This window comes from Catharus ustulatus, chromosome 2 (genome assembly GCF_009819885.2).
Source record: "Catharus ustulatus isolate bCatUst1 chromosome 2, bCatUst1.pri.v2, whole genome shotgun sequence".
NCBI lineage: Eukaryota > Metazoa > Chordata > Aves > Passeriformes > Turdidae > Catharus > Catharus ustulatus.
In genome coordinates this window covers 110,428,079-110,454,119 of record NC_046222.1, presented here as the reverse complement: position 1 = coordinate 110,454,119, position 26,041 = coordinate 110,428,079, and the positions used below count along the sequence as shown (strand labels likewise).

Below are 26,041 nucleotides of genomic sequence, written 5' to 3'. Positions count from 1 at the left end.
GATTTGAATAGAGCAGAGGAGTAAGGACAGGAGAGAAGAAGCAGTAGCACAGCACAGAGCAATTCTGTGGGACTCAGAGCTGCTTTGGAAGCAGCGTGAGCTCCATCCAGAGAGCCAGGTGAGAACTGCACGGAAGGCAGAGTCACCTAACCCTGACAGAAACCTTCTCTGTGAGATTGGCTTTTAGATGGTCTGGTTTAAATTCATCTTTCGATCACAGAAAGAAAGAAATGGAGGGAGAAGAGAGGTAAATTATTTGATGTTATCTCATTATATTGTTTTGTTACAAAAGGAATGTCAAACCTTAACTCCAAACTATACAAGGGCTAAAGAGATTATTCTCAGATATCTAGGCTGCAAGACAATTGTTCCCTGTGTCACATGGAGTAGTAGATTTGATCCTTTTAACATGAAATTAGTAGTGTCCCCTCTGAGTAGCATAAAACAACAGGACAGACACAAAGAGTCACAGATGGAGTGATTAGAACTGAAAAGCTGCCTAAAGCAAAATTCAGGAATAGTTTCTACCAGAGGGTCTTTTGTAAGTCCTTTGGAGGTCGATGGTTCCTCTGACTGCAAAGCATGAGGCTGACATCAAGGTACACAGATTTGGCCTCAGCCAAGCACAAAAGAAAGGTGGGCATTAGTCAGAAAATAGGAAGCAGAAAACACATGAAACATCGAGTATCTGAATCACAGAGAGGATTTGCAATTAAGTCTCTTTCAAACCTGCCACGTCCTTTACATTGCAATGTTGTCATCTAAAGATACAATCGCCACAAGGCTCTCTATGCTCATTGCCCAGACACCCAGACCTCACACTGACCCTCTTGTTCTCTCAGGAAATGAGTAAAAAATTCGGTTTCTGCAGTTAATTTCTTTTCAGAGCATTTGAACATTTCAAGAATGCAATGAGATTAAAAATACAGAGGATGAGCAAAATATCTGCATCAGTCATTTCCATGTAGGATACAGTTCTGCCATGGAATTTAGGGCAGAACTTCCAATCCGCACTACTACAAGGGACAATGTGACAGTTACTGATTAAAACACAGAAGACCAAAACATCCTTTTCCTAATAGCTTCCTTTCTTTACTTAATTGATAGAATAGAATTAGAACATTTTGGTTGGAAGGAAGAACATCTTGTCCAATGGCCAGATCACCTCAGGGTGACCAAAAGTTAAAGCACCTTGTTAAGTGCATTGTCCAAATGCCTCTTAAACACAGGCTTGGGCCACTGACCACCTCTCCAGGAAGTCTGTTCCAGTGTTTGACCACCCACCTGGTAAAGAAAAGCTTCCTAATGTCCAGTCCAACCTCTCCTGATGAGGTGGCTTTGAGCTGTTCCCACACATGCTGTCACTGGACCCCAGGGAGATGAGCTCAGCACCTCCCTCTCCACTTCCCCACTTCAGGAAAATGAAGAAGTGGCCCTTCAGCCTCCTTTTCTCCACAGCAGACAGCCCCCAAGTCCCTATCTGCTGCCCTGCACCCTCTCTCTCCCAGTTTGTACTTGGTGTCTGGTGTTTCTCCAACCTGGGTGCAGAGTCCAGCATGGGGATGACATTTATTGACAAAGAAATGCAACTTTTACAGATCTCTACAATAAAGTAATACTGGGGATTTTTTAACCAACCAATCTCCCTCATAAAATTCATGCTTGTCTGTGCTGCTTCATTAAAGTCTAAGTATTGAAAAAGTAACAGCAGAAAGTGCTAGGCTCCTGAGATTTAATTAGAACAGTGTAACAGATTTTGAAGGTTCTGTTGTATCATAAAACTTAGATTTCCCCTGTGAATTATCTGACCCTACATGTAATGAATCTATTTATTGAATTAAAAACATGGTCATCCAAGAGTTCCAGGACAAATAGAAGATCTATTATTAACAATAAATAATATTTAATAAGCATGCACGCATTCTATGTCTGGAAATCTCCCAAATGTCTCTCTAGGCTCTTTCCTTCCAGCTAAGTAGCTATTTCTGTGAATCTGAACTTAAACCCATAGACATAAATCGTATCACATAATTGTTGCTGCAGTATCTAAGGCATTACATAACACTTGTGTCTTACAACTTTGACCTGGTTCCTATGTCAGCAAACTATGAAACAATTTTTCAGTTCAGTGAGAATGATTTTAAACCATTGGCTATTCATATGATAGTACTATGGCTTTAGTATTGTTTTTGTTGTACTTACGGAATTTAGTTTGTCATGCATTGTTCAGCCCAGACTCATCCCACTAACTTCAGAACCTTCAAAGCCATGTCTAAATTGGGAGCAAAGGGCTCTGTGCTGCCAAAATGTGTCAACAGAAGGAAACAGCCATCTCTACTTACCAAAGATCTAGCCTAGCTTCTGATGAAAACCCTCCTTAAAATGGGAAAGGGAGAGTTTTTTAGGAGTTCATTGGGTTTTGGCAATGTTTGTATTGTTTCTCTGCTGAAAGGTAGGAAGTAAATTTTGAAAAGTAAGCAGGTCGTTATATAGAAATACCTTTATTAAGGAAATCATTAGAAAATCTTCCTGCTCTTATTTTGCATCAATAATATCTAAATTATAGATCATTAAATTTCTAACAGTATTTCTAGTAAAGAAAAACCATAACAGCCAGTAAGAAGCAGTAACTGCAGCCCATTTACCACTAGGTTAGCAGGAAATAAATGTCATTTTACTATTGTTCTCTTGCTATAGAGTTTATTGGTGTATTTATGCAGCTCTATTTCATTTGCACAAATATGAAGAGCACTGCTGTATAAAATGTAAATGGACTGCATATGGAATTTAAATCTTTCCAATGATGAAATAGCTCAACAGCATTTTCATTAGAATAACTAAAAAACTTTGAAGGCCATGTTTGCTTTTAAATCAAAACACTGCTATTTTTATTAAAGCACAGAGAGCAGGAGCAGCTCAGCTGCACTTGCCTGTCAGGTTATTCAAAGAGGGTGCTTACTAATTCACTGATATCCCATTGCCTCAATACATATGGGCACAGACCTACACAACACCTTCCACTTCTCTCTTTATATGCCCCCTCCAATTGCTGGAGGCTCTGGGGGCTGAGCTCTGCATCTGGACAATCTTCCTTTCCACTCATCACATGCTGAAAGTGTGGGAATAGAGTGAAAAGGAGGTTTTGAGTACATCCTCCTGCCTTCACCTTTGCCTCCTGCATTTTATTGTGGCTTTATCTGAAAGCAATCAGGACCAGTAATGCCATCCTTGATTATAACACTTCCTAACTGGCATTATTCTGTCAGGAAATGGATGTTCTGCTGGGATTGTCATTACCCTCTCAAAAGACAGCTCTCAATTTAGGCCTCCCACCACAATACTGGAAAAACTGAAACCTGAATTATTCTCACATCCCCTTCTAAGCTGGATCCTCCACGTTCACAGCAAATACCCTCAGCTGTTACACGTGTTTTAGGCACTGCTTTCTGTCTGTAGATTAGTGCATCCCTGGGATCCCAATCAAGGTGAAGACTTTGTCAAGAAAATACAAATCTGAAACAAGCTCACAGTCTACATCAGCCAGAGCCAGATAGGGAAAGGTGGATGCAAGGGAAGAAGAGCAAAGTAACAAAAATAACTTCTGCAGAGAAGCAATAGCCCAGATGGATCAGAAAAATAAATAAATTTGTCCAGAAAAATAAATGTATCCCTTCACAAACAAAATGATCAGTAAATAACTGGACCTGCAAGTACAGTCCATGACATACTGTTATCACTCAAGTCAAATCTTTATCATAACAAGATTTTACTTACTTAACATTTATATTTATTACCTTCTCATGGGCTCTTCTTTTTGTTTCAGAGTCCATCCAGTCATTTTCCTTCTCTAACATGTCAATAAAAGCCCAGCGAATTCCTTCAGTCAGTTCCTCCATCTGCAAAATATTTAGTAAATCCCTCCCCAGTGAAATACATCATGGCAGAATTATTTTAAGGAAAGGTTTGGTGTATGTAGGAGGAATAGGCTTGGTTAGACCACAAATGGGAACAGATCAGATGGTGTCTGCTGTCCTTTCTTGAAGGCTAATTTCTGCTTTCTACAGTATTAAGACACTTCTTTTGAAGGTAAGTTTTTTCCATCTTCTTTCCCTTCTGGTATCACACATTCTGTTCATTGCTGATCATTTCATGTCATCTTTGTGAGAATACCCATCTTGAAACCATCAAAAAACACTGAGAGATTTGCAGGGTTTTGGGGAGATTCCTCTCCCTTAGGTTCTAGATCCCTGGCCCATGCAGAAGGAGCCAGCTGAAAGGCAATTGCACAAAAAAAGCCTTTCCTGCAGAGAAAATGCCTGTGGCCTGGTTTGGTTAATGTGAGACTGAGACACACCTTATTAATACTGGCAAAGGACTAAATTTGGGCTGACAGCACCATGATCCAAATACAAAGCAGTATCCAAATATTTAGCCTGTATTTAGCTGAATTTGTGAAGCACTGCTACCCTTCACTTACTGCAGGGAGAGAGGCCCTGGCTCACCCCACTGAGCAGCCTGAACTGCTTCTGTGGTCCTGGACCACCACAGACCACCAGAGCTTGGATCTGTGCAAAACTGGGAAAGCCCACAACCATTTCATCTTGGCTGCTTCTTCAGACACTTCTGCAAAGCCAAGACCACATCCCAAGCAAGTAAAAAATATAATAATAGGACTGTTCAGTGAGTATGCACACTAAGAAAACCCTGAAATGACAGAAAACAAGAAATATAATGGCTAAGATATGCATTGCATGAGTCTAAAGAGCCTTCATTCCTATGGATCTGTCTGGCAGCCCAGAAAAGTTTCTGCAACCAGCTGCCTCGATTTCCATCAGCAGATGAGCCCCATGACAGATAGCCATGGGGAATGCTGTGAGTGAGGCAGTGAGAGGGATCCAGCCACTGCCTGAGCCCTTCAGCACAAACCAGGGTTGAGACAGCACAAGACATGACAGACACCCATTAGGTGAAGCCTTATTGGAACTTTGTGTTATCAGTTATGCTACATTTAAAAATAATGAAAATGTCAAGCAGCAGAGATTTGTATAATCTTATTCTAGAAATCTAGTAGATCTGAAATGTCATTAAAAGCAGGGACCAAACCCTCAAAAGTAACATTACTTCTAGCTAAATTGTCATTAATGTATCAGATGAATATTTTAATCTGGAACTGTCCTTTATTTGTGGTGCAGTCAGGAAAAATGTAGCAAAATTCCTTGGATTATTCATTTTTTCCTACCCTTTTCAAGAAACACTTTCTTATTTTTAGAGGCAATATGGGTCAACCAGAGCAGGTCTAGCATTAAATATGACTGAAGAGTGAATATTCACAGTAAACTGCATCCCAGGAAATAGGGTAACTTAAAGTTATTGATGACAGAGCACTGACTCAATTAACTTCTTTCACTAATGAGGTGAGCCCCCTGTATTTGGAGGTTACAAGTTCAAACTCAAGCTCTGCAGCTGGCCCCTGGTGTATACTTAGGCTTTATGCAGCAGCTGTAGCTGCAGGGGGCAGGGGCAGAAACCTATTCCTGCTATCAAAGTTATTACTGAAACTGCTCAGGCATATCTGTAAAAAACACTGCAGGCACTCTGAGTTAGAAGCAGTGCTATATTTAGACACAAATAATGTCTTTCTTGATAAAAGAAGAGAAGTATCTAAGGTATGAAACATCAATCACAAAACATGGGGGGGAAAGAATCCATATTATCCTTAACTCAGGATTTGCTTATCATAGACAGATACATGCCATAAGCCAGAAAAAAAGAAGGGGGAAAAAAGAAAAACCTGTACAAATAAGAGTGCTTTACTCACATGCTTTCTTACTGCTTAAGAAAGAAAAGTAGAACTGAAAACCAGTGAAATGAAAATGATAACACCACAAATTATTAACTTGAAAAGCACACTCCTAAATGAAATGCAACGAATTTAATTTGTCTGTAATTTTATCTCCATGGGCTGTTCATTTTAAGACTGAATGTTGTGACCTACACTATGAATTTTATATGCATTTGTCACCATGGGTGCTACTGTGAATTCAGACTTGATTTTCCAAAGCTTTGGTCTAAAAGGAATGTGCACACTAAGAAACATTCTAATTAACTTGCATTTTAAGAGAAACCAGTTTCTGCTCTATCTGCTTCTTATAATTTTCCCTCACACATGCAAATATGAAAAAGTGTCCATCCTTTCCATAAAGGGTACATTTTTTATACTCCTACTCTTCCCACTTATCTGTGCAGGATAACACACTGCATATGCCTGGCATATTTTTGCCACAAAATGGCCAAATAGCACATTACCAACTGGATCAAGAAAAAGGGGATTGAAAAGCTGGCTCTCAAGAGAGGTAACTCCAGATAAAGGCAAATATGAAAAGAAATGCAGAACCTGAGAGGGAAACAGATGATAAAGATTTGGGCAAGTCAAGTAAGTGTGTGCTTTCTAAAATGGAATCCTTCCCTGAGAAAGCAGTCCAAGTAGATAAAAGTCAAACAGGCAAACTCAGGCTACTGAGCCAGGGCAGTGCAGGGCTTTCACAGAGCTGCTGTTCCCAGCACAGGGTGCCTTCTCTTGTTTCCTAAGTGGTTGTGTCTCTCCTGCATGGAGAGCTAAGTTCAACGATCTAATGAGTCAATTTAAAAGTGATTACTGCTGGAAAATCAATGGCTATAAAAGCAGACGTTGGAAAACCTTATAAGAAAAACATGAACTAAAAATAAGTCATAAATTATTGGGAAGGGAAATTAATTATTTGAGTACATTATTGAAAGAAGTGGTAACATAGCTATTGTTGAAATTTTAGAATGAGGATGGACATCTCTCTGGACTCAAAGGTATGGAAGGATATTTCTTTCCACTGTTCAGCAGAAAATACCTGAATCACAAATATGAACTCTCACAGTGTGGCTCTCAGTTTCCCTTAATTTGGGCCAGACATCAGTCACATGTTTTGTGCTCAGATTATAGGTGTAGCAGTCACAGCTTTCAAAGGGTAGTCCTAAAGCAGAGAAATCTCAAGTAGGTTTTTGATTAGTCAGTAAAAACTCTACTATCATAAATTATTTTAGTTATACTAAACCATTTCTCATCAATACCCCTCACTCTGCTCCTGCACAGCCTGACTGTCACTATTCACATAAATTAAAAGCATTAAACCTGTTTTTGAATGCTGCTTATTCATCTGAAGGACTGCAGGTGGAAAGAGGGGGCAGTGCCCAGGTGTGCAGAGAGGTAACACTTCCTCAAATTAATTTAATTTTCTTCTCATGTTTTGGCATTTTTTAATTCAACTAAAACATCTTAAAGACTCTTATCCCTTTTTAAACTTTGTTCTAACATCAGAGGCAATTTGTGAGGATGAAACCACTAATTGAAAATTTCCAGACAGAGACTGCTGAGGACTCACCATCTCTTTCTTGTCTTCTTGAAAATGGGCTTTGACAAACATCTTACCCACAACGTAGGGGAGGGCATTTTCCACAAGGTCCACGCATTTATCCCACTGGGGCAGCAAGGTTGTAGTGCCATGGATCACCTGGTGACAGGAGTGTGTGTTAGGCCATAACATCACAGTGTTTGAGAAGAACCCACATGCAGAACAGGCCAAAGCATATTTGTCAAAAAGCCACCAAAAGGAAACAATAATGACACTCTACAGTTATTTCTATTTTCATCCAATGCTATGACAAGTATTTTGAACACCACAAAATACCTGTAAGATTTTAAACTTCAGCACAGTACAATGGTAGCAGTGACTTAGAGAGACTAGGCTTAGAGAACTAGTGCTAACTTTGGACTAATCCTGGTATTCTTTTTGTGTTAAGTAGAGACAATTTCCTCTAGAAAAACCCTGCTGTGAGAGGTCTCCTGGAAATGTTTGCCTCTCCTCTGAAGCCTGTCAGATTTTCATGATTGTCCTCATGAAAGTCAGTTTAGCCCTTATAAAACACTCCTGCAGAGCCCTCTGTTGCCATGAACTAATGACATCTAACACAGATGGGAACATTTCCACACCTTTTTCTTAAAAAGTCATCTACTTTTATGGAAGTTTGTGTAAAATAGTTGCTTTCAGCTCCTTTCCCAAATGGAGCATTTTCAGGAGAAAAGTGGTTTGAATCATCAAGAACAATGAATATGTTTGTCTCCCCCACAAAAAAAAAAAAAAAAAAAAAAAAAAAAAAAAAAATCACTCTATATTGCAATAGAAAGATGTTGGTAGAACAACTTGCCTATTTTACTAAAGGAATTGTACTAATTGCATACTTTCAGGCTCTGATGATGTCACCATAAATGAGTTTCAAAAGAAACAGTCAAGAATGGTCAACAGAACAAGGAACAAGGCAGAACAGAACCCAAGAGCATTTGCTGCCTTGGTTTCTGCTTCTCACAGGAAGAATGTCATTCCTGTGGGTGCTTACCTAGCTAACATTACATTGTTCAAGATGTAGCTTGTGTAAATGAATTCTGCACACAACAGGACAGAAGATGGGTCCATGTGAGCAATAAGCAGTGCTGATTTTAAAAAAAAATGTTATTTTCAAGGTTCAAAGTGTTCCCTTTCCACTTTAGGAACGTTTTAAGCTTTTCCACAGAGAACAAGCACAACCTCAGTCCAGCAGCTAACACCTGACGGCTGTGTAAAGGCAGAGTATAGTCAGCACCAGGCCAGAGCAGGTGGGATAAGGGATTTTAGCCTCTCACAGATTATAAAAGCCTCTTAAACACCAATTCTGCATTTCCTGAGCCTTTTCCTTGTCTCATTATTCTCCTCCTTTGAGCACAAGATTAAATGTCCAGCAAAACCGAAGGGTTTGGATATGTCTTTTTCCAGTAGGAAAAGATTTCATTGGAAAATTCCAGAGCAGCTTAACCCTCAGCTATTGAAGGTGAGATATTTTGGTAGTTTAAAGATTGATTTTCCCTTTCATATTGTCTGTAATTAAGCATAATCAATGACTCACACTTAAATACACCAGTGAATTGCATTTCCAAATGCTTTTTATTAATACTGTATATGCAGTAATAGATTTTCGATGGCAAAAAGTGCACTGCTTCTAAAAGAAAACCCTATTAGTCAAACCAATACATAATAAGGTGATGTTTTTTTTCTAAACAGAGCCAAATTTGACAATCAACTCCTTTTCCAAATTCTTCAACCTTTATGCATAACACAACAACACACTCAAAAAAAGAGAGAACAACAAAAGAGAAAAAAATTCTCTCTGGGGTCAGAGTAAGCCCACAATGGAGCTTTTTCCTGATGCAGGGGGAGAAGGGGAGTTATGGCATTAGTCATCAGACCTTGAAATTCCTTCCAAAAGCTGTGAGTATGCATCAGCCATAGAAATAGTCAGGAGACAGAGCTGGCTTTTAGACTGTGACATACTATTATTACAACATAATAATTATCATTATTTTGAGGGAGGCTTGACTGTAAGGAGGACATAAAGGCAGCACAGGCTGTGAGACCAATAAAAATAGAGCTGAGAGGAATAGATTATATCTCACAGTTGGTTTATTGATATTTATGTTACAACAGCCAACAGGAACTCCCTCAAATGGTCCTTCTAATATTAATGTACCACTCTAAAACACAGTACTTCAGGTAGTAACAGGGCTACAAATAGCTGGTTTCAAGCCCTCCCAGTCAATTCAGAGCTTCAGGACACAATTAACCAACCTCTTCCCCAGGTGCCACTGCACATTTACAAAGTCTCAAAGTGCCACTGCAGAGGAGCTGCTGATAGTTGCTGATGTGGTACTCTAAGCACTTTCTCTAGAGTCAGCAGGTTTGTCCTATTTCTAAACCTAAAGTATTTTTAAAGTCTCATCATGTATTCTTCCTTCTCCTTGCAAAGATTTTAAGGTCCTGGTGCCAAGATTTCTACATACAAGGTATAAAAGCCACCAATAGAAGATGAGCACCTGGTGAAAAAAGAATACTCTGCTTGTGATGGTTGAGGCTGACTGAATTAATGAAACAATGAATGTATAAAATACATCCTTTCCCTTAAGGGTCACTGATTTATCTCCTGGTCATATCTTTTTAGCAGTAATTCAATGTTTTATTCACTTACCTAGCAAGGAGTTGTTGGGTCCCTTTTATGATCCTAAAGTGCCTCTAGTTCTCCATCCTCTGCCTGGACAGATCTATTCTATAACAGACTAATCCAATGCCTTGGACTCCATTCCTCATGTCCTTTCTATTCAACTGTGAAGTTTGTTCCACTGAGCTGTTTACTCCAATTAACTTTAGCTACTATTAGCTACTGCTGCTTACTTCACTCAACTAACTCTGTCTCCAGGTCCCAGGGGCAGAGAACAGGAATGAGCTGCTGATTCACTGCTTTTACTGTGCTGTAAGCTTTCACAGCCATTTGCATGGCCAGTATTGCTTAACTCATTCATCAGTGACCTGGAGGAAGGGGCAGAGGCTCCTCAGTGAGTTCACTGATGGCAGAGCTGGGAGCAGTGGCTGAAACCCCCAGAGCTCTGCAGCCCTTCAGAGGGGCCTTGGCAGGCTGCAGAGAGGGGCAGAGGAATGGTCTGGAATTCAGCAAAGGCAAAGGCAGGGTCCTGCCCTGGGCAAGGAGAGCCCCAGGCACCAGCACAGGCTGGGGCCAACCTGCTGGAAAGCAGCTCTGCAGAGAAGGGCCTGGGGTCCTGGGGGACAATGAGCTGTCCATGAGCCAGCAGTGCCCTGGGGGCCAGGAGGGGCCATGGGACCCTGGGGTGCATCAGGGAGAGCATTGCAGCAGGGCAGGGAGGTGATCCTGCCCCTCCACTCAGCCCCACTGAGGGGTGTCTGGAGTGCTGGGTCCAGTTCTGGGCTCCTCAGGACAAGAGAGACGTGGAGATCCTGGAGTGGGTCCAGCAGAGGGAACCAAGGATGAGAGAACTGGAACATCTCTCTTATGAGGAAAGTCTGAGAGAGCTGGGCCTGCTTAGCCTTGAGAAGAGACAGCTGAGAGGGAAGCCCATCACTGTTTAAAAGCATCTGAAGGGGAGGTACCAAGAGGATGAAGCCTTTTGGAGGCTCTTTTCTGTGATGCTGAGCAATAGGATCAGAGGTAGAAATTGATGCACAGGAAGTTCCACCTGAACATGAAGAATTTCTTCCCTGTGCAGTGACTGAGCACTGGCACAGACTGCCCAGAGAGGGTCTGGGATCTCCTTCACTGGAGATGTTCAAGAACCATCTGGACACAATCCTGTGCCATGTGCCCTGGGATGGCCCTGCTTGAGGAGGGAGGTTGGACCAGATGATCCCACTGTGATCCCTTCCAATCTGACCCATTCTGTAATTCTATGATAGCCTTGATGAGACTATTAATAAGCACTGAATCACTTTGAATTATATTTCTCCCTAAGTTTCTACATCCCAGAGATGTGTTAGCAGCCAGTTACCATATTAAAACGCACAGTATCCAAAGCTTAATGTTTCCTTTCAGGACTTTTTCTGGCCATTACATAACTCAATGTAACTCAGTATTATGCTACAGACTGGCTGATAGCCAGCATCAATCTATTTTACCTGACTAGCAAGGAATGTCCCAGGAGGAGACACCTACAAACTTGTCACTGTGGTTCTGACAGCCAGTTTCTCATATTTTACATGAAGAAAATAGCATCTTTAGCAAGACTATTTTGAATGTGATCTCAGAAGTGCAAGAAACTGCCTTTCCTGTGTAGTTTCCATCAAGCTATTGGAGTTTATATTTAGGTGTGTGATCAACTCAGAACTATTCCAGTATTACTCAAGGAAAAACAGTATGGGTTCTTTAATTAGCCACCTGCATGCCTCACCAGGGAGGACAGAACACCCACACCTCCTGCACCACGCCAGCCTCCTGCTGTCAGCCAATTTTCATAATGGCAAACAGGATTCACCATCCAAAGTGGCTCAGACACACAACAAAGTTCCATTCATTTTCATCCTTGGTTTACTTAAGGACACCTCACACTGCCCACACAATTACCAAGGTGGCTTTTTATTCAGGGTTCATTTAATCAAGCCTGTGTTTTACATCAATGCCCATATTACTGAACAGATAATTAGTTCTGCTCTCACAGCTTTTGGCAGTTTTCTGGTTCTTCTGCAACCCCAAGCTGGAAGGCACCAGATCATCTTCTCTGTGGAAAAGGCTGGGTATCTCTGTGCTAGAGCTCATGTAAGGCTGGCATTAGAGCATGGGAGAGTTTTGAGAAAGCTTTAAAAACGTGAAATCCTAGACTTCTGTTTTATTAGAGCTGTATTCACAAATGGGCAAACAGTAGTTTTCAAAAAGTCGATTTTGGTCAAAAAGGTTTGGCCTGAATCACACAGCCTGCATAACCTAATTCAAGTTTCTGCAAAAGAAAACTAAGTTTTTTAAAAAGGATGTTTCTAAACCCCTTTAAGATCATCTAAAAGACTTTTTGTCTTTAGTGTCTTATTAGTGTCATATAAATGTCTTAGTGTCATACATAAAAATATGCATGTCAATTGTTTTAGAGGGTGTCTTCAAAAAAAAAAAGTTTATTCAAGAAATTTGTCCAGCATGGAAAACATTTTGTGTTTTGCAAAGATATATGCACCTATAAGGGAAACCAACAGTGTCAACACCAGGACCCTTGTAAATGCTACACAAACATAACTTACCCGAGAAAATTCCAGCCACCGATACTGAAAACGTCTGCTGAGGTTAAATAACCTTGAATAAACCATCCTCCATACCAGGTAATTGGCAAGAGTCCTGTTAAATCAGGCATATTTTTATCAGACATGTAAACACACATGATATACCACAAAGCACTCACAGAAATAGCCCTACGAACATTTTTCCCAAATGGTGGAAATTTCACCTTAAAAATTAATGAGTGCTGGCCAAATTGATAAATCCCAATTACACAGGACAATGTGTATGATTGCAGCCATTTAATATACAATTTCCCCATGATAACTATCTTATTTATAACAGTTCCATCACCTAGTATGTAATTTTTAGGTAATGATTTTTTCCAAAAGGCTGCTTTAATTTTCCTTAGAAGTGGCAAGAACTATGTTATAATAATAGTTGCATCAAAGTTTTATCCAGAAATTCATTTTTTTTTCCTTTTGTAGATCAAAGTGAATGTTATCTCCCCTCATTAGCAGGGCACATAAATGGTAACAGAACAGATAACAGTCCATCCCACATACACTCTCATTATCTCACATTTGTATCTTTCATTAGAAGTTATCAATATGCCTTGAAAACTTCTACTATTCACAAAGTTATTAAAGTATTACCATTCCTATTTTGTCAGATGGATAATTGAAATACCAAAAAAGAGAAGTAACAAAAATCATTTAAGAATTGAGGCTGAGAGATCAAGGAAGAGCTTGTTTAAAATTCCCAGGAGATCTGGCATCCATGCTCCTTTTCTAAAAATTTGGGCACCTGACTGAAGGATTTATCCAGCCTAGGTTGATCCCTCTCCATGTTCAGCAGTAGCTGTATGAGCTAAAGGTGCATTCTGAAATACACAATTCAACTTCCAACAATCTCAAAACAAGTCCAACAATGGCCTACACTTATTATTCTCATCTTCTTTTATACATGACATATTTTTCAGGGATAGTCATTGCTTCAAAGCTAGGATATTCAAAAGTAATTTGTTCTCCACTGGGATACACATAACATTTTTGACAGGCCATAGACTGTAGGCAGGAAAGTGGCTTCTGTGCAACTGAAGGTGCTGTCATGGACTGCCTGAACAACTCCCCCATCTCTAAAATCCCATTTCTGCAATCTCCCATTGCTGTAAGTGTGGGGCAGTGCAGCTGCTGCTGCAGTGCCACTCCATTAGCCTCACTCAGAAACACATCCCAAGCAGTTCCCTCCTCTGAATCATAACAGCTTGGAAATACACTTTGTGGGCATGTTGTCTTGACAGCAGCATTTGCTTGAGACATAACTTCAGTTTTGCCTCTAACCAAGCTCCAGTCCACCCACACAGAGCCTTCAGCTCAAGATGTGTTGTTGCATCTCTCACACTGGGAATATTCCCTCTTTTAGTACACAGATATATTCTACAGTGCACCTAAGTGCCCACAATAATTGTAAAATGTATCCGAAGAAGACTTTGTAGCACGAATAATGTACATTTATAAGACAGTACATGTCACAAAAGCCAAAATAGTTAGCTCTGTTTAGATAATCACACCATTTTAAGATAATGTTTAGGATCATTAGAAATTCATTTCAACCTAAGAAATGCCACAAAGTTCAGATTTTTCCCCAACAAGTTTATGACAATGTGGAATTTTCTCACGCAATGACAAGTGAAGCACCCTAAAAGCATTCAGTTCTCACTGTTTTGGTAAACAACCTGAACTCCAGAAACCTCACAAAAATCTGCCTCAGATATTTGAGCAGAGCTGAAGAATATCCTGCTGTAGCAACTCCTGGAGCATTTATAAAAATCTCACAGATTAAAAGGTTAAAGATTTGCTTCCAATCAAAAGCCTTAGGTAAAATCCTTAGCTAAATAAATCACTATCATGCAGCAATTATGTATTACAGTTTACTTAATCACCACCAAAACCAAAATCAATTCTCTCTTCTACATACTTGTTTTCACACAGCAATGTTTGTTTCCCCAACATTTGGGTAGGGAAACCTCTCTCAAACTGGTAATGAATGAAAAACTGAAATTCATAAAGGCTGGGTCTCAAAAAGGTGACTTACTGAAAGACAGTAATATCAACAAGAATTCAGAAATATTTGTGTTCATGTATAAGTAATGAAAGCAGATGACAATTGCAGGAAATATAATTAATGGGGATTGTTTTAATTTGGGAAGGAGAAGGCTGACACATGCTAAAACCAAGCTGTCTGATGAGACAGTAATAATTCCAGATTGCAACCACCACAGAATCCACAATGCATTAAACAGCAGGGAGGTTCCATTTCAGTGCTTATTAATGGGGGGCAGGCAACAGGTGGAAAGGCTGAGATTTGTTGTCTTGTGTTTGAAGCACAGTGTGCTTTAGTTTGTTTTTCAAAACAAAATAAAACAGTCATTTATCTGAATTTGTTTACCTATTTGAGCAATGATTATTTTACTTTTTGGGCTAACTATGCCGACTTCAAATCATTTGGTTATCTTCAGATGGCTTAAAAACTGACACTTTTTGCTGATAAAGTTACTACAGTGCAGATCTTGGGGTGATTGTCATCCCAGTTTCACAAATAAGTTCACTGAGGCTCAGATAAGTTAATCTCTACACATGGAGCAAAATCCAGTATACAAATAAAACATAAAAATCCTCTCTGCTCTTTCAGTGAGACCAGACTATTTGTTGTTGTAACCTTTCAGAAGAGTACACTCTATTTTAACTTCCAAATGCCTGTTGCAGCAAGTGTAGGCTCACTTCTAACCAGTATGACCCTTATTGTGACACACACTCCCAAAGGAAGTGGCAGAGAGATTGTTTGCTGGGACAGTTAAAATTATACCAGTACTTATGAATATTTACTAAAGTACTTTCTGTCCTGTCTGAGAAAAAAGTAGGTTGCTCATGTAAAATTCTGTGAGTTTGCAATATTTTAATCAACAGACATGGTAGCAATTAAAGAGGACAGATTTAATATGAGATAGGTGGAAAATTAATTGACATTTTAGGGAAATATCTCTTTCACAAATTTTAGATCTGTTTGAAAATTGTATTCAGAATTGAGTCACGAATCAAATTATAAGTACTGAAAAACTTTTGCCTCTATTGCTAGAGGCACTAATTCAAGACAAATTATTGTAACTTCTCTAATTTTTCAGATGGAGACTAAGACCAGAAAAGAGATCTAGTGCCTCCATTCATCTCTGAAGAAAATACTTTATATGCTATATGAATTAGAGTTCTTTGCCTCATACTGCAAAAATATGGGAAGGTAAGACAAAGGAAAAGGGGGCTATAAGAAAGCTGGAGAGGGACATTTTAAAGGACACATAGTGATAAGGGGGACTGGCTTTAGACTGAAAAAGGATAGATTTATCAGCTATTAGGAGGAAATTCTTTACTGTGAGGGAGATGAGGCACTGAACAGATTTCCCAGTGAAGCTGTGGATGCCCCATCCCTGGAAGTGTTGAAGGCCAGCCTGCCCTTGCCCTTCAGGGTGGGTCATCACAGTGGGGCTCTGAGCAGCCCAGCCCTGTGCAAGGTGTCCCTGCCTAGGAACAAGGTAATCTATAGGGTGCCTTCCAATCCAAACCATTCTACAGTTCTATGAAACTCATTATGCATTCTGAGATCTGTGAGAATGATAAAGCTGCTTCTTTCAACAGCTGCAAAGATCTCCAGAAAGGATGCAATTCAGAGTATCCTATTTATGGCTCACATAAAGCAGCAGCACACAGGTAACAGGGAAGGGATATAAACTGCTAATTAGTGCCAGCACAGCTCTGTGTCCCCTCTCACATGGCACAGCTCTACTGGAGATCTGCCATTGCTCATTTACATCACAGCTACACACATCTCTTCTTCCTGTAACAGAGATAAACCCCATTAAAAATAAATAAGCACACCAAAACAGCTGAAGGAATCCCTGAAGACCCCTTACAAAGAAGGTGTGACTTACAGCACCTGACATGACTAAAGCTGGCTATCCCCAAGCTGATGGAAGCTCTTGCAGGCTGGTTGCTGAGCTGCTTGGGCAGCTCACCATGGGGAGCCCAGCTCCTGGGCTGGAGTCACAGCAGTGCCTCTGACCACACTGCTGCACCTACTGCAAGCTCCACTCAGTAACTTCATTATATGCAGTTAAGTAAAATTCTACTAAATTCATGCTACACCATGTTAATGTGCTCTCTTCCAGTAATATTGCCCTGTGAATGATTTCACAATTCAAGATTGCTCAGCAGGTTCTCTGAGGGAGAAATTTTTAATACAAGGATTGTGAGTCTGTACAACTTGCCACCTCCAACGTGAACTGCTTCTGCAGCCAGACTCAATTTTCACTCCATTCTTTCCTCCACCTGAAACAAACTTCTGAAATATTTTACCAGACCACTGGGTAAAAATACTGGGGCATGAGCCATCTTTTTGTGACATTTTATATATACCCAGTCTAGCAGGGTGCTCCTTCAGGAAGAGGACACACAAGGCACTGGAATAAAAGCATAATTTAGAGATAGCCTTGTAACTGAAAAGAAAATGAACTTGGTGAAAGTACCTGCTTTTCCTAATGACACTCTATCTCCTGAAATGATGAGAAGACAATTCCCATTATGAACACTGAAGCAAATCTAAAATTTTGAAATGCTTTTCTAGGAATTTCATGTCTAGATATTTACAGTAACAAATCAAATTTATGTTGTTTACATTAAATAAATCTTTAAAATATCATATGGAGAATGAAAAATGATATTATGTAGAAGAGAATATTCTTGTTAAGTTTTCAGGGTTTACCCTACAGGGAAATGTGGAGGCCTCTTTTTAGGTGTTTACATTGAGATGATTTCCTAATTTTCTTAGGCCAGATAGCAAGGTTACCTCTGGAGCAGACTCTGATGTTTTAAGTAATGAACATTATCACCTAATAGATGAACATGATCTTGGTTATCATGCCTGGGCTGTTTGGATAAATTTTGCACACAATAATTTGAAGCCTGCTTGGGTTCAGTTTAGTACTGTTTGCCATTTCTAACATTTTATGATGCAAATTTCTTAGGATAAGACTGGGCAGAAAATGCCTAAGCCATTAACACCTATAACATATGCAGTGTGAATATACTGAAACTGATTTTGCTCATCCTCTCCCACTGACCTGTGAGGTTAGAAACCTGGTCTTGAGCTTTGCTAAAGACAGGCATTGCAATTATTTCTCATCACTCCAGCCTCCTTTTGCCGTGACACACAGGCTGGCTAAACTTCTCTTGAATACTCAGATTTTCCTTGAATAAGAAACTAATGGAAAAAGTCTCCAGGTACTACTCTGTAGTTACAGAATATATTTGCATGTAAGTGTATATGCAGAGAGCAACTAATCCCCTGTTAGATATGCATCCTCTAAATGACACACTTATACCCACCAATGTAACTTTGAGTTAGCAAGCAAGGACAGCCCAAATAATCTTTAAAACTTTCTTCAATAGATGAATATTGATGGCAGTGATGCTATTTATATGAATGTTTTTAAAGAAAGGATATTTGATGATCTGTAGACAAATCAGTAATTTTTATTTTTCTAATTGTTTGGTTTGTGGGCTATTTTTTACAGGTACTATGAATTAATGTAAACATTCCATCACTAGGGACACAGAACAACAATATAAGAATAATCTTTGTCTTTTTTTCCCTGAAATACATTTGGTTTTACAATCTGTACAATCAGCAAAGATTGCTATTTGGAAACAACTTCTTAAAAAAATTTATTTTAAAGTTCAGTAACATTCCTTAGAGAACAAATTATCACAGAAATCCCTTAGATGTCATCAGTAAGGATGCTTCAAATGGGATGTTACTTTTGCATCACTGCCCAAAGCTGTCTTGCTTCCCTGTGCAAAGCACATCTGCCAAGTTTAGTCTGAGATTTAGTCTGCACTTTACAATCATGTTCTACAGGTGTAAAGGATTTCACAAGATACAAGTAAGAGATGCTGAATGCATCTGGAAAGAACAGCCTGTGCTAACCAGAGAAGAAATGTGTTGAAACTGAAAATTCTCCTGCTGTGCACAAGGTAATATCTAAATCCTCATTCAGACAAAACCAAACTGTTTGCCTAGAGACTTGATTCCAAAAATAGCTGAAACTCATGAAAAAAAAAAAAAAAATAGAAAAAGCCCAGCATTTTATGTTCCCTTACAAGTGTAGGTAAAACCATCATAGAATCCTTACTTTTTCCTTTCATTTTCTAGTATCCTGAATAAATCTTTGAAGTACTGGGGAACACGGACAATCACATTTTCTGAAGGACCTATATCTTTAAGCTCAGGATAGAGTTTGGTGTCAATCACCTTCTTGATGTATCCCAGCCAGTCAAACTGCAATGACAAAGAGAAGGTTGGTTAAAGCAGATTACAAAGAGAGATGATTTATTAATTAAGTTATGTTAAAACTAATGGTTCCAATGCTTTACTTTAAACTTAGAAACTATCACACTTTGTCATTACATATGTTTTCAACCCTCATTAAAGTTGGAACTGTATTTAAAAGAACATGCACTGTAAATGAGCACACACATTCCTAATGATTCTTCTTCAACATGCTGCTCTGAACACTAAAGACAGTTTTAATTAACAGGTCAGACATTAAAAGAATAATTTTTCAATTATCCCCAACCAACCTGTGGAATCATGGCACTAAGCTCTGAAATGTTCATTTTATTGTACATCACCTCACTTGTTCGATTTTCATATGGAATCATGATCTGGTGAAGAGAAGAAAACGCACAAAACCATCAAAACAAGGTTCATCTTGCAGGGACTCACACATCATTACCATCCTTCCTAATCCCAGTGCAGGAGTATCTCACCATCTGTTTTCCAAGCATTTATGGCATTAACCTCTGTTTCTGAGGACTGCATTTAACAAGAAGAAATGAAACATAGTTCCTTCTACATTTAACTAATTACTGGGAAATTTAATGAGCTGCATGTCTTCTTTGGACTTACTAGACTGATTTAGCTAAGGAAAGAAATGTTAATACATAAGAGATGAAAGTACACCTTGACCATTAGTACTCATTCATTCCTTACTATCAAGGAGAAGCCAACTTCAGATTTAATAGATGATATCTGAGATAGGTGTATCTTCATAACTGGAAGTGCATCTCATGTCTTGGATTTGAATGTGTTCTTGCTAGGGCTTTACTCCAGCTGGGGCAAGAGCCACTGGTTTCTCCTCATTTCACCCCATCCTCCTGATTTCCATAGCAGGAAACCTGAGTATATAGGCCAGACATGAATAAAGCATTCCCCAACCAGGCCTCTCATCCGGGTGACCAGAGAAGCCAGACCTCAAGTTCCTCTGCAGCATCCAAGGATACAGCAAAAGAAACCCTAAATATGAAGCAAGTCCTTTTATAACTGGCAAGAAGGGCATGCAGACTCCAAGACAGCCCTGTGGTTCATAATAGAAAAACAAACAAAGTACAAGACATAGCTCAAAATTTTCTCAATGTTCAAGAGAAACAAAAATTCCCAATGACAATTCCAGCCCTGCAGTAAGGTAAATCCTATACAACAGGCTGTATGCTGAGCAGTCTAAAGGACAGATGCCAGACTAATCAGACAGCTGGCATTTCTCCAACCAAAATTCTTCAGTAAGTGCTTATGGGTTTAGCATTGCTCAAGCCATAGAGGAAAAAATTTGCTTTCTTTCCCCTTTCTGCAAATTTCATTTATCTGAAAAATCTTTAAACACTTCTTGAAGCTATTTAATTCCTCTCAAAATTTTCCCTCTTGGTCCAGTGATTCAAACTTAACAAAAATCTTCCTTGTACACAACAAGCTCTCTCAAAGCCTGCCACTCCTTCCTATATCCAAAGAATTCTTGTTGCCTCTTCCTGAGCATAGAAATTCTCCATCACATGTGTTTATTTGAAAAAAATGCAGAGGAACACAGGATACAGTAAAATCTCCAGTGACAAACAGGACTACCTCCATCACAGTAAGGCGTTTATGTAGTAATTATGTTTATTAGGGTTTATGCAACAATCCACGTCCCTTGACTCATGCCTAATACCTGGACAGATATTTAGGAGGATTATTCTTACTAAAAGAACCTGTAAACAAGCATGGCTTGTTGCATAACAATGTGCATTACTGATATCAGCATTACTGATGAGGGCTGTTACATGATCCATGTCATCTCACACAGCAGCTGCACTTACATACTTTGTGGATTAAAGCTCTGTGAGACACTTGTTAAGCAAAGCAGAGCTACCAGAGCTAAGGATACATCTTCTTATGCCACCACTGATAAACAGAAGAAATATTTACTGTTTTACAAGTATGCTGGGTCATAAGGAAGTATTTGTACATTAGTCCATCCTTGCCAAGTAACTGAAAACGAGTATTGGACTTGGCTTAGACATTTGACCAAATTTCATCCCTTTCAGCAGAGAGATGGAAACACTGATTGGCTGCTATGGGTGGCCCTCACTTGTGTATAAACATACCACTAAGAAGCATCCTGCAGACTGCAACAGCAGAATCCAGATAAGAGACATCACCTGTCCCATGCAACAGGTTTCTCTGCTAGCAGGGCACCAGCATTTCACAGGGGCAGCTTCTTTCCTGGCCAATATGAAGGGATACTCAGCTCAGCTGGCAGCTCTGCAAACCAGCATCAAGTCTGTACCTTTACTTTGGGTGGTTTCCCAACACTGGGGCCAGCCTTTCTCTCTAGGTTTAGTAGAGATTGATATTGAACTTGCCACTCCTAAGAGTGGGATTCCTGTAGCAACCACACTGAAAGAGATCTAAAGAAGCAAAAACTCTCCTTCAATCTTCAATAATCTTGTGTCCTAAATTAAACTCATCTCAAAAATGTCACCAAGTAAATGTCAGAACCAAGTACCAGATTTAAACACATTTAGCTTTACTAAATTCAGTTGCTCCCCTACAATAAAACTTGTGAGTTTTTCATCCATTCTCCCAGACTACTCCATGAAAACACTTCAGGATCTAAGGTTGGTACTGCTGTAAACTCCACTCTCTTACACCAAGATCCAACATCCCACCTCAGTCTTCCACTCCCTTTAGACTTTTCCACAGAGAATCAGCCCAGTCTGCTTCTTAAACAACAAAGTAATGTTCTCAACACAGGTCCACAGCAGGAGCTCAGAGTCTACACAGCTTCAAATTTATAGAATCACTTAGGTTGGAAAAGGCCTTGAGTTATTTTTCCAGCTGCCCAGTGAGTACCAGTGAATTGGTGTAGAAGCACTTCAGCTGGGATATTGATCCCATCACTGCTTTGGAAGGAGAAGCCCTAATTCCTATGGGACCATCCTCAGGCATTTCCACAGTTTCTAACACATCAACAACCCCTGCATCTCTGTTGTCATATGGATCTCTACTCCCCACCTCCACTGAGATGGCAGGCCAAGGGACCTCACTAATAAATTCACCACCCCTCTAACATTGCCATGCCACCCCCAGGCTTGCCTCTGGTCAGCCTGGCTGACATTACAGTTTAAAACACCCAGGGTATTTGGCTAAGGTTTTTCCCCTGAGAATAAAATTTACAATTTAACAATTAACTAAGGAAGAAATATTCTTGCTTTCTTCATCAGGATCTGTTCCTTTCCTTCTGCTTCTAAAACCCCTATTGCTAATGCTGTTGATATAATGGCTTTTCATTTCAAGAAAGGATTATATTTGATTACCAACCTCTGCTATTTTAACTTCCAGTTTTAGAACTGATTTCATATCAGATTCAGCTCGGGAAGCATTTGCACCCAGAAGCACTGCTGTATCAACCATGAACTGCAAAAAGGCATCTCGGTACTGCAAAGAAAGAGAAAGGCTGAAATGAACAACAGGGTTTGCTCTTGAGCAGAGTTGTACCAGGAGACCAGAAATTCCCAGCCATAGGAAGGAGTACAATACTTTCATGCCTTAGGAATCAAGGTTGTGCTTTCCTTACCTTGAATGCCAAGCAAGTTCAAAAGGAGAAATAACACTGTGAAAATACCATGCATGACAGAGATAACTACTGAGGTTCAGGGAGTACAAATCTCAGCAAATGCAAATGAGAGTTCTGGATTAGACTGACAGTTTTCAGCTGTTACAAATGGATTAGACAATGTGTAAAAATGTACATCAGTATTTTAGGCCAACTAATGTAGTAACCACCATGGGACAGAAGTACTTGTATACAAGTGCAAGCTTCATTTAGGAAACTTTGCAACAGTGTTTTGATAGAAATGGTGTTTTCTGCTAGATACCAAATCCAAACAAAGCACAGTTTGGAGCTCAACAAAACAAAACCAACAATGAAAAATGATGAGGGGGGAAATGGTGGCTCTATTTTCCAGCTGACAATACTTACAGATTTGGCTTCTGTGGTATTTTCTAGGTAATCCTCTCGAGATGCCAGAGAGAGGCTTGCTTGATCAAGCTGTTGAAAACAACAAAAAGTAACATTTAACAGCTAAATTCCTCAGATGCAAAGATGAACTGATAAGCAGCTTTGGAAGGGTTCATGTTTTTCTGGCAATTACAGTAGCTGTGTGCAAATATCTAATATAAAACACTGCACCAGTCTGAGTTAGACAGGATATCAAGAGAACAGGAAAATGCTATGCTGTGCTGACAGGTATTAACTAAATCACATTACTGTGAGCTGGGAAGCCTCAGATGACCCCCTCAATAGCTAAGCCACCTAAAGAAAAGAATCACAGGTGTGATTTAAAGCAGCCACATCAGTGAGTAGGAACAGGATAGATCTACAGGACCAAACCACTGGTGTTGATGACCAAGCATCCATCCCATCCCCGTTTCAGGGGTACAAGAGCCAGCTTGGGACCACACCAGTCCAGTGTATGCAGCAAAGGCCCCTGAGGTGCTGGGGCATGAGAGCTGCTCTCTGGGAGGCATCATTAGATTTTTTGACTGAAACTCAGGTTACACTTTTGAGCTTCATTTTTGAGCACTGGGTGCTGTACTCAGTCTTTTGAACAGATGAACTGGAACTGAAGGGGTGGATTGCATGCACAGGATATTGCCATGTCCCCACTGCTTTAGCTAAAGGTGCCTGGCAGTCCAGATGGATCTCTGACCTCCAATTATCTTTTCCATCTAAACAGGGATCAGATTTTCTGGTCTACATTCACCCTAATATTGGAATTAGGCCTGAGAGTTTGAGATCTGCATTTAGTGTTTTGAGTGAAACATCTACATGGGAATATTTGCATACTGTTTCCAATTCCTAACCAGGAAAAACTCTATGCAAAACTCTACAAAACTACTTTATAATTATTACTGAGAACTGAGATTTCTCAGAACTTTTCAATGTGATCAAGTTAGATTATGGTGTGGAAGCTAAAGCTGAAAATTTAAATCAACCAGCTTTCAAACTCTGAATACTATACTGATTGGAGCAGAAACAACTGCTTTGATGTTCTAAACATTTCTGGTTTGATGCTGCAATTGTTTTTAAAAGATAAGTCTAGTGACAATAGATTGTATTTATTTATACAATTCATATAAGTATTTTTTAATCTTTTAATCTACTTTAGATTAAGTGATTTATATTTCACATTTTCTACAAGTAACAAATAAATCTTAGAATTTAAAGTTAATAAATAAATGTAGCATTCTCCTCTACTAGCTGATATTCACAACCTTTAATATATTCCATAAACAAATAAAACAAACCATCCTCAAAAAGGAGTAATTGTCATGCTCAGTGCAACTCTCATTCTTTGAAAAATAGCATCACTTTCTTTTCTCAGCACAATGATGCAAAAAGAACATATTCTTATGCTTTTTGTACATGTGTCTTTGCAATACTTCAGATTATTTGGGGAATTTCAATTATGTGACTGTTACATTAAATGCTCATTCAAATTCCCTGGTCTTAAGAATTAGATTTGACAGCACATTAAACCAAGAGAGCAAAAATATGAGAAATAAACAAAAAAAGTTAGCCAACTGCTTCAGCACTCATGAAAAAAAAAAAAGACAATGTTGAATAGTGAATAAAGTTTTATTTGGAGTTTCCACTTCTTTTATGACCCATTGATGATTTTGCAATGCTGAACAAAAAGAATTTTGCAATAAAGCCTTTTTCACAAGCAGATTGAAATACTGTGTGGTACAGCTACACCCCAGGGAATTTGTTAAAACATGGAGAAAGTAGAGCACTGGCTGATGCATTTTGCAGATAAAGGTCCTAATCAAATTAACATCAGAAAATCCTACAGAATAATATGTTATTCACAGCATGCAGTGCTTCAGTTAGATATTTAATTCCTAGGTGCCCCTAAGCACAGTGAGTGAAGGTACTGGTGGTTATAAATCATTTCCAAGAGACCAGCAGTGAGGATGTCCCTGCTCAGCCATTTGCTGACAGGTGACTTGAACTGAAATATTATGACAGGAAATATCCAAATAAACATCTCCCTGATTCTACTGCTTCAGTTCTCTTAAAGAGAAGAAAATCTGACAGAATCTCAACAGCTTTGTAGCAGAATGACACCTTTAATACAGCAAACTGTTGATTTGCTGTTGACTATCCAGGAAAATGTCCTAGAGATGGGGAAAACTTACCCTTCAACCTAAATGTTAATGCTTAATGCCAGTCAAAAGCCATATGGAAGAACTGACTTAGAACTGACTCCAGTGCCACCACAGTCCCTAAATACAATATATATTCTTGGCTACATTCCTACAGCTAGCCAAGATGCCAGCAAAATAAAGATCTTAGACCCTATTTTTCTGTGATGAATGCCAACTTTCTTATTTGTTCCTTCTCTCTTGCCTTCATGAACTATTTTCTTGTTGCCATGGAAGGAGGGTCTGCTCTGGATACTCATCTGAAGTTCTTAAACAACAATGCATTTGGCCCAGGCATTCAGTCTTGCCACAGTTATACAATTTTATGTGGAGTTTTGTCAGACAACAGGGAGTCAACATTTCTTGAGTGTTTTTCTCACTAAACTGTTGTGTAATGCCATGCACTGTTAACAAATTAGTAATGTTTTGGGATAAAAGCAATAACATTTCAGGAAAAAGGTAAATTCTCTTATTTCATCTTTTAAAGCATTGGGATAAATCTATTTTGTAAGGTGCTGTATAAGCACCCGATTAAGTGTTTCCACCTCAAGAAAAACTGCTTAAGTTCAAAATATCTGCCACTGATGGACCATTTTTCATCCTCACAGACAAAAAGCATTCTTCATGCAGCCGATGAGTCAGAAGCAGCACGCAGAATTAGATATTGACTTCTTATTGTCATGCACATAGACCCTGGCTATTGGTCTCCTGGGACATAATTATGGTCTTTTTATTGTTTGAATGAAGAAAACCTGTGCAGAAATACTTCTGAATAGCATATGGATGC

At 39.4% G+C, this 26,041-nt stretch overlaps 1 protein-coding gene and 1 long non-coding RNA gene across 2 annotated transcripts in view; one reads left to right on the top strand and one right to left on the bottom strand.

The window, feature by feature from the left end:
• Positions 1 to 26,041, bottom strand: part of PHEX (phosphate regulating endopeptidase homolog X-linked) — a 94,054-nt gene that overhangs the window by 44,946 nt on the left and 23,067 nt on the right. Inside the window, exons 6-12 of the mRNA XM_033052067.1 lie at positions 23,027 to 23,095; positions 22,366 to 22,482; positions 19,314 to 19,397; positions 18,866 to 19,011; positions 12,648 to 12,741; positions 7,413 to 7,541; positions 3,795 to 3,896 (exon numbers count right to left, since the gene is read on the bottom strand). Coding sequence (XP_032907958.1) covers positions 3,795 to 3,896; positions 7,413 to 7,541; positions 12,648 to 12,741; positions 18,866 to 19,011; positions 19,314 to 19,397; positions 22,366 to 22,482; positions 23,027 to 23,095 — 741 coding nt within the window. The remainder of the gene's footprint in view (positions 1 to 3,794; positions 3,897 to 7,412; positions 7,542 to 12,647; positions 12,742 to 18,865; positions 19,012 to 19,313; positions 19,398 to 22,365; positions 22,483 to 23,026; positions 23,096 to 26,041) is intronic.
• The window catches only part of LOC122149371, a 32,423-nt gene that overhangs the window by 6,157 nt on the left and 225 nt on the right, over positions 1 to 26,041 (top strand). The window contains exon 3 of the long non-coding RNA XR_006162932.1: positions 18,592 to 18,707. This is a non-coding gene — a long non-coding RNA (uncharacterized LOC122149371). The remainder of the gene's footprint in view (positions 1 to 18,591; positions 18,708 to 26,041) is intronic.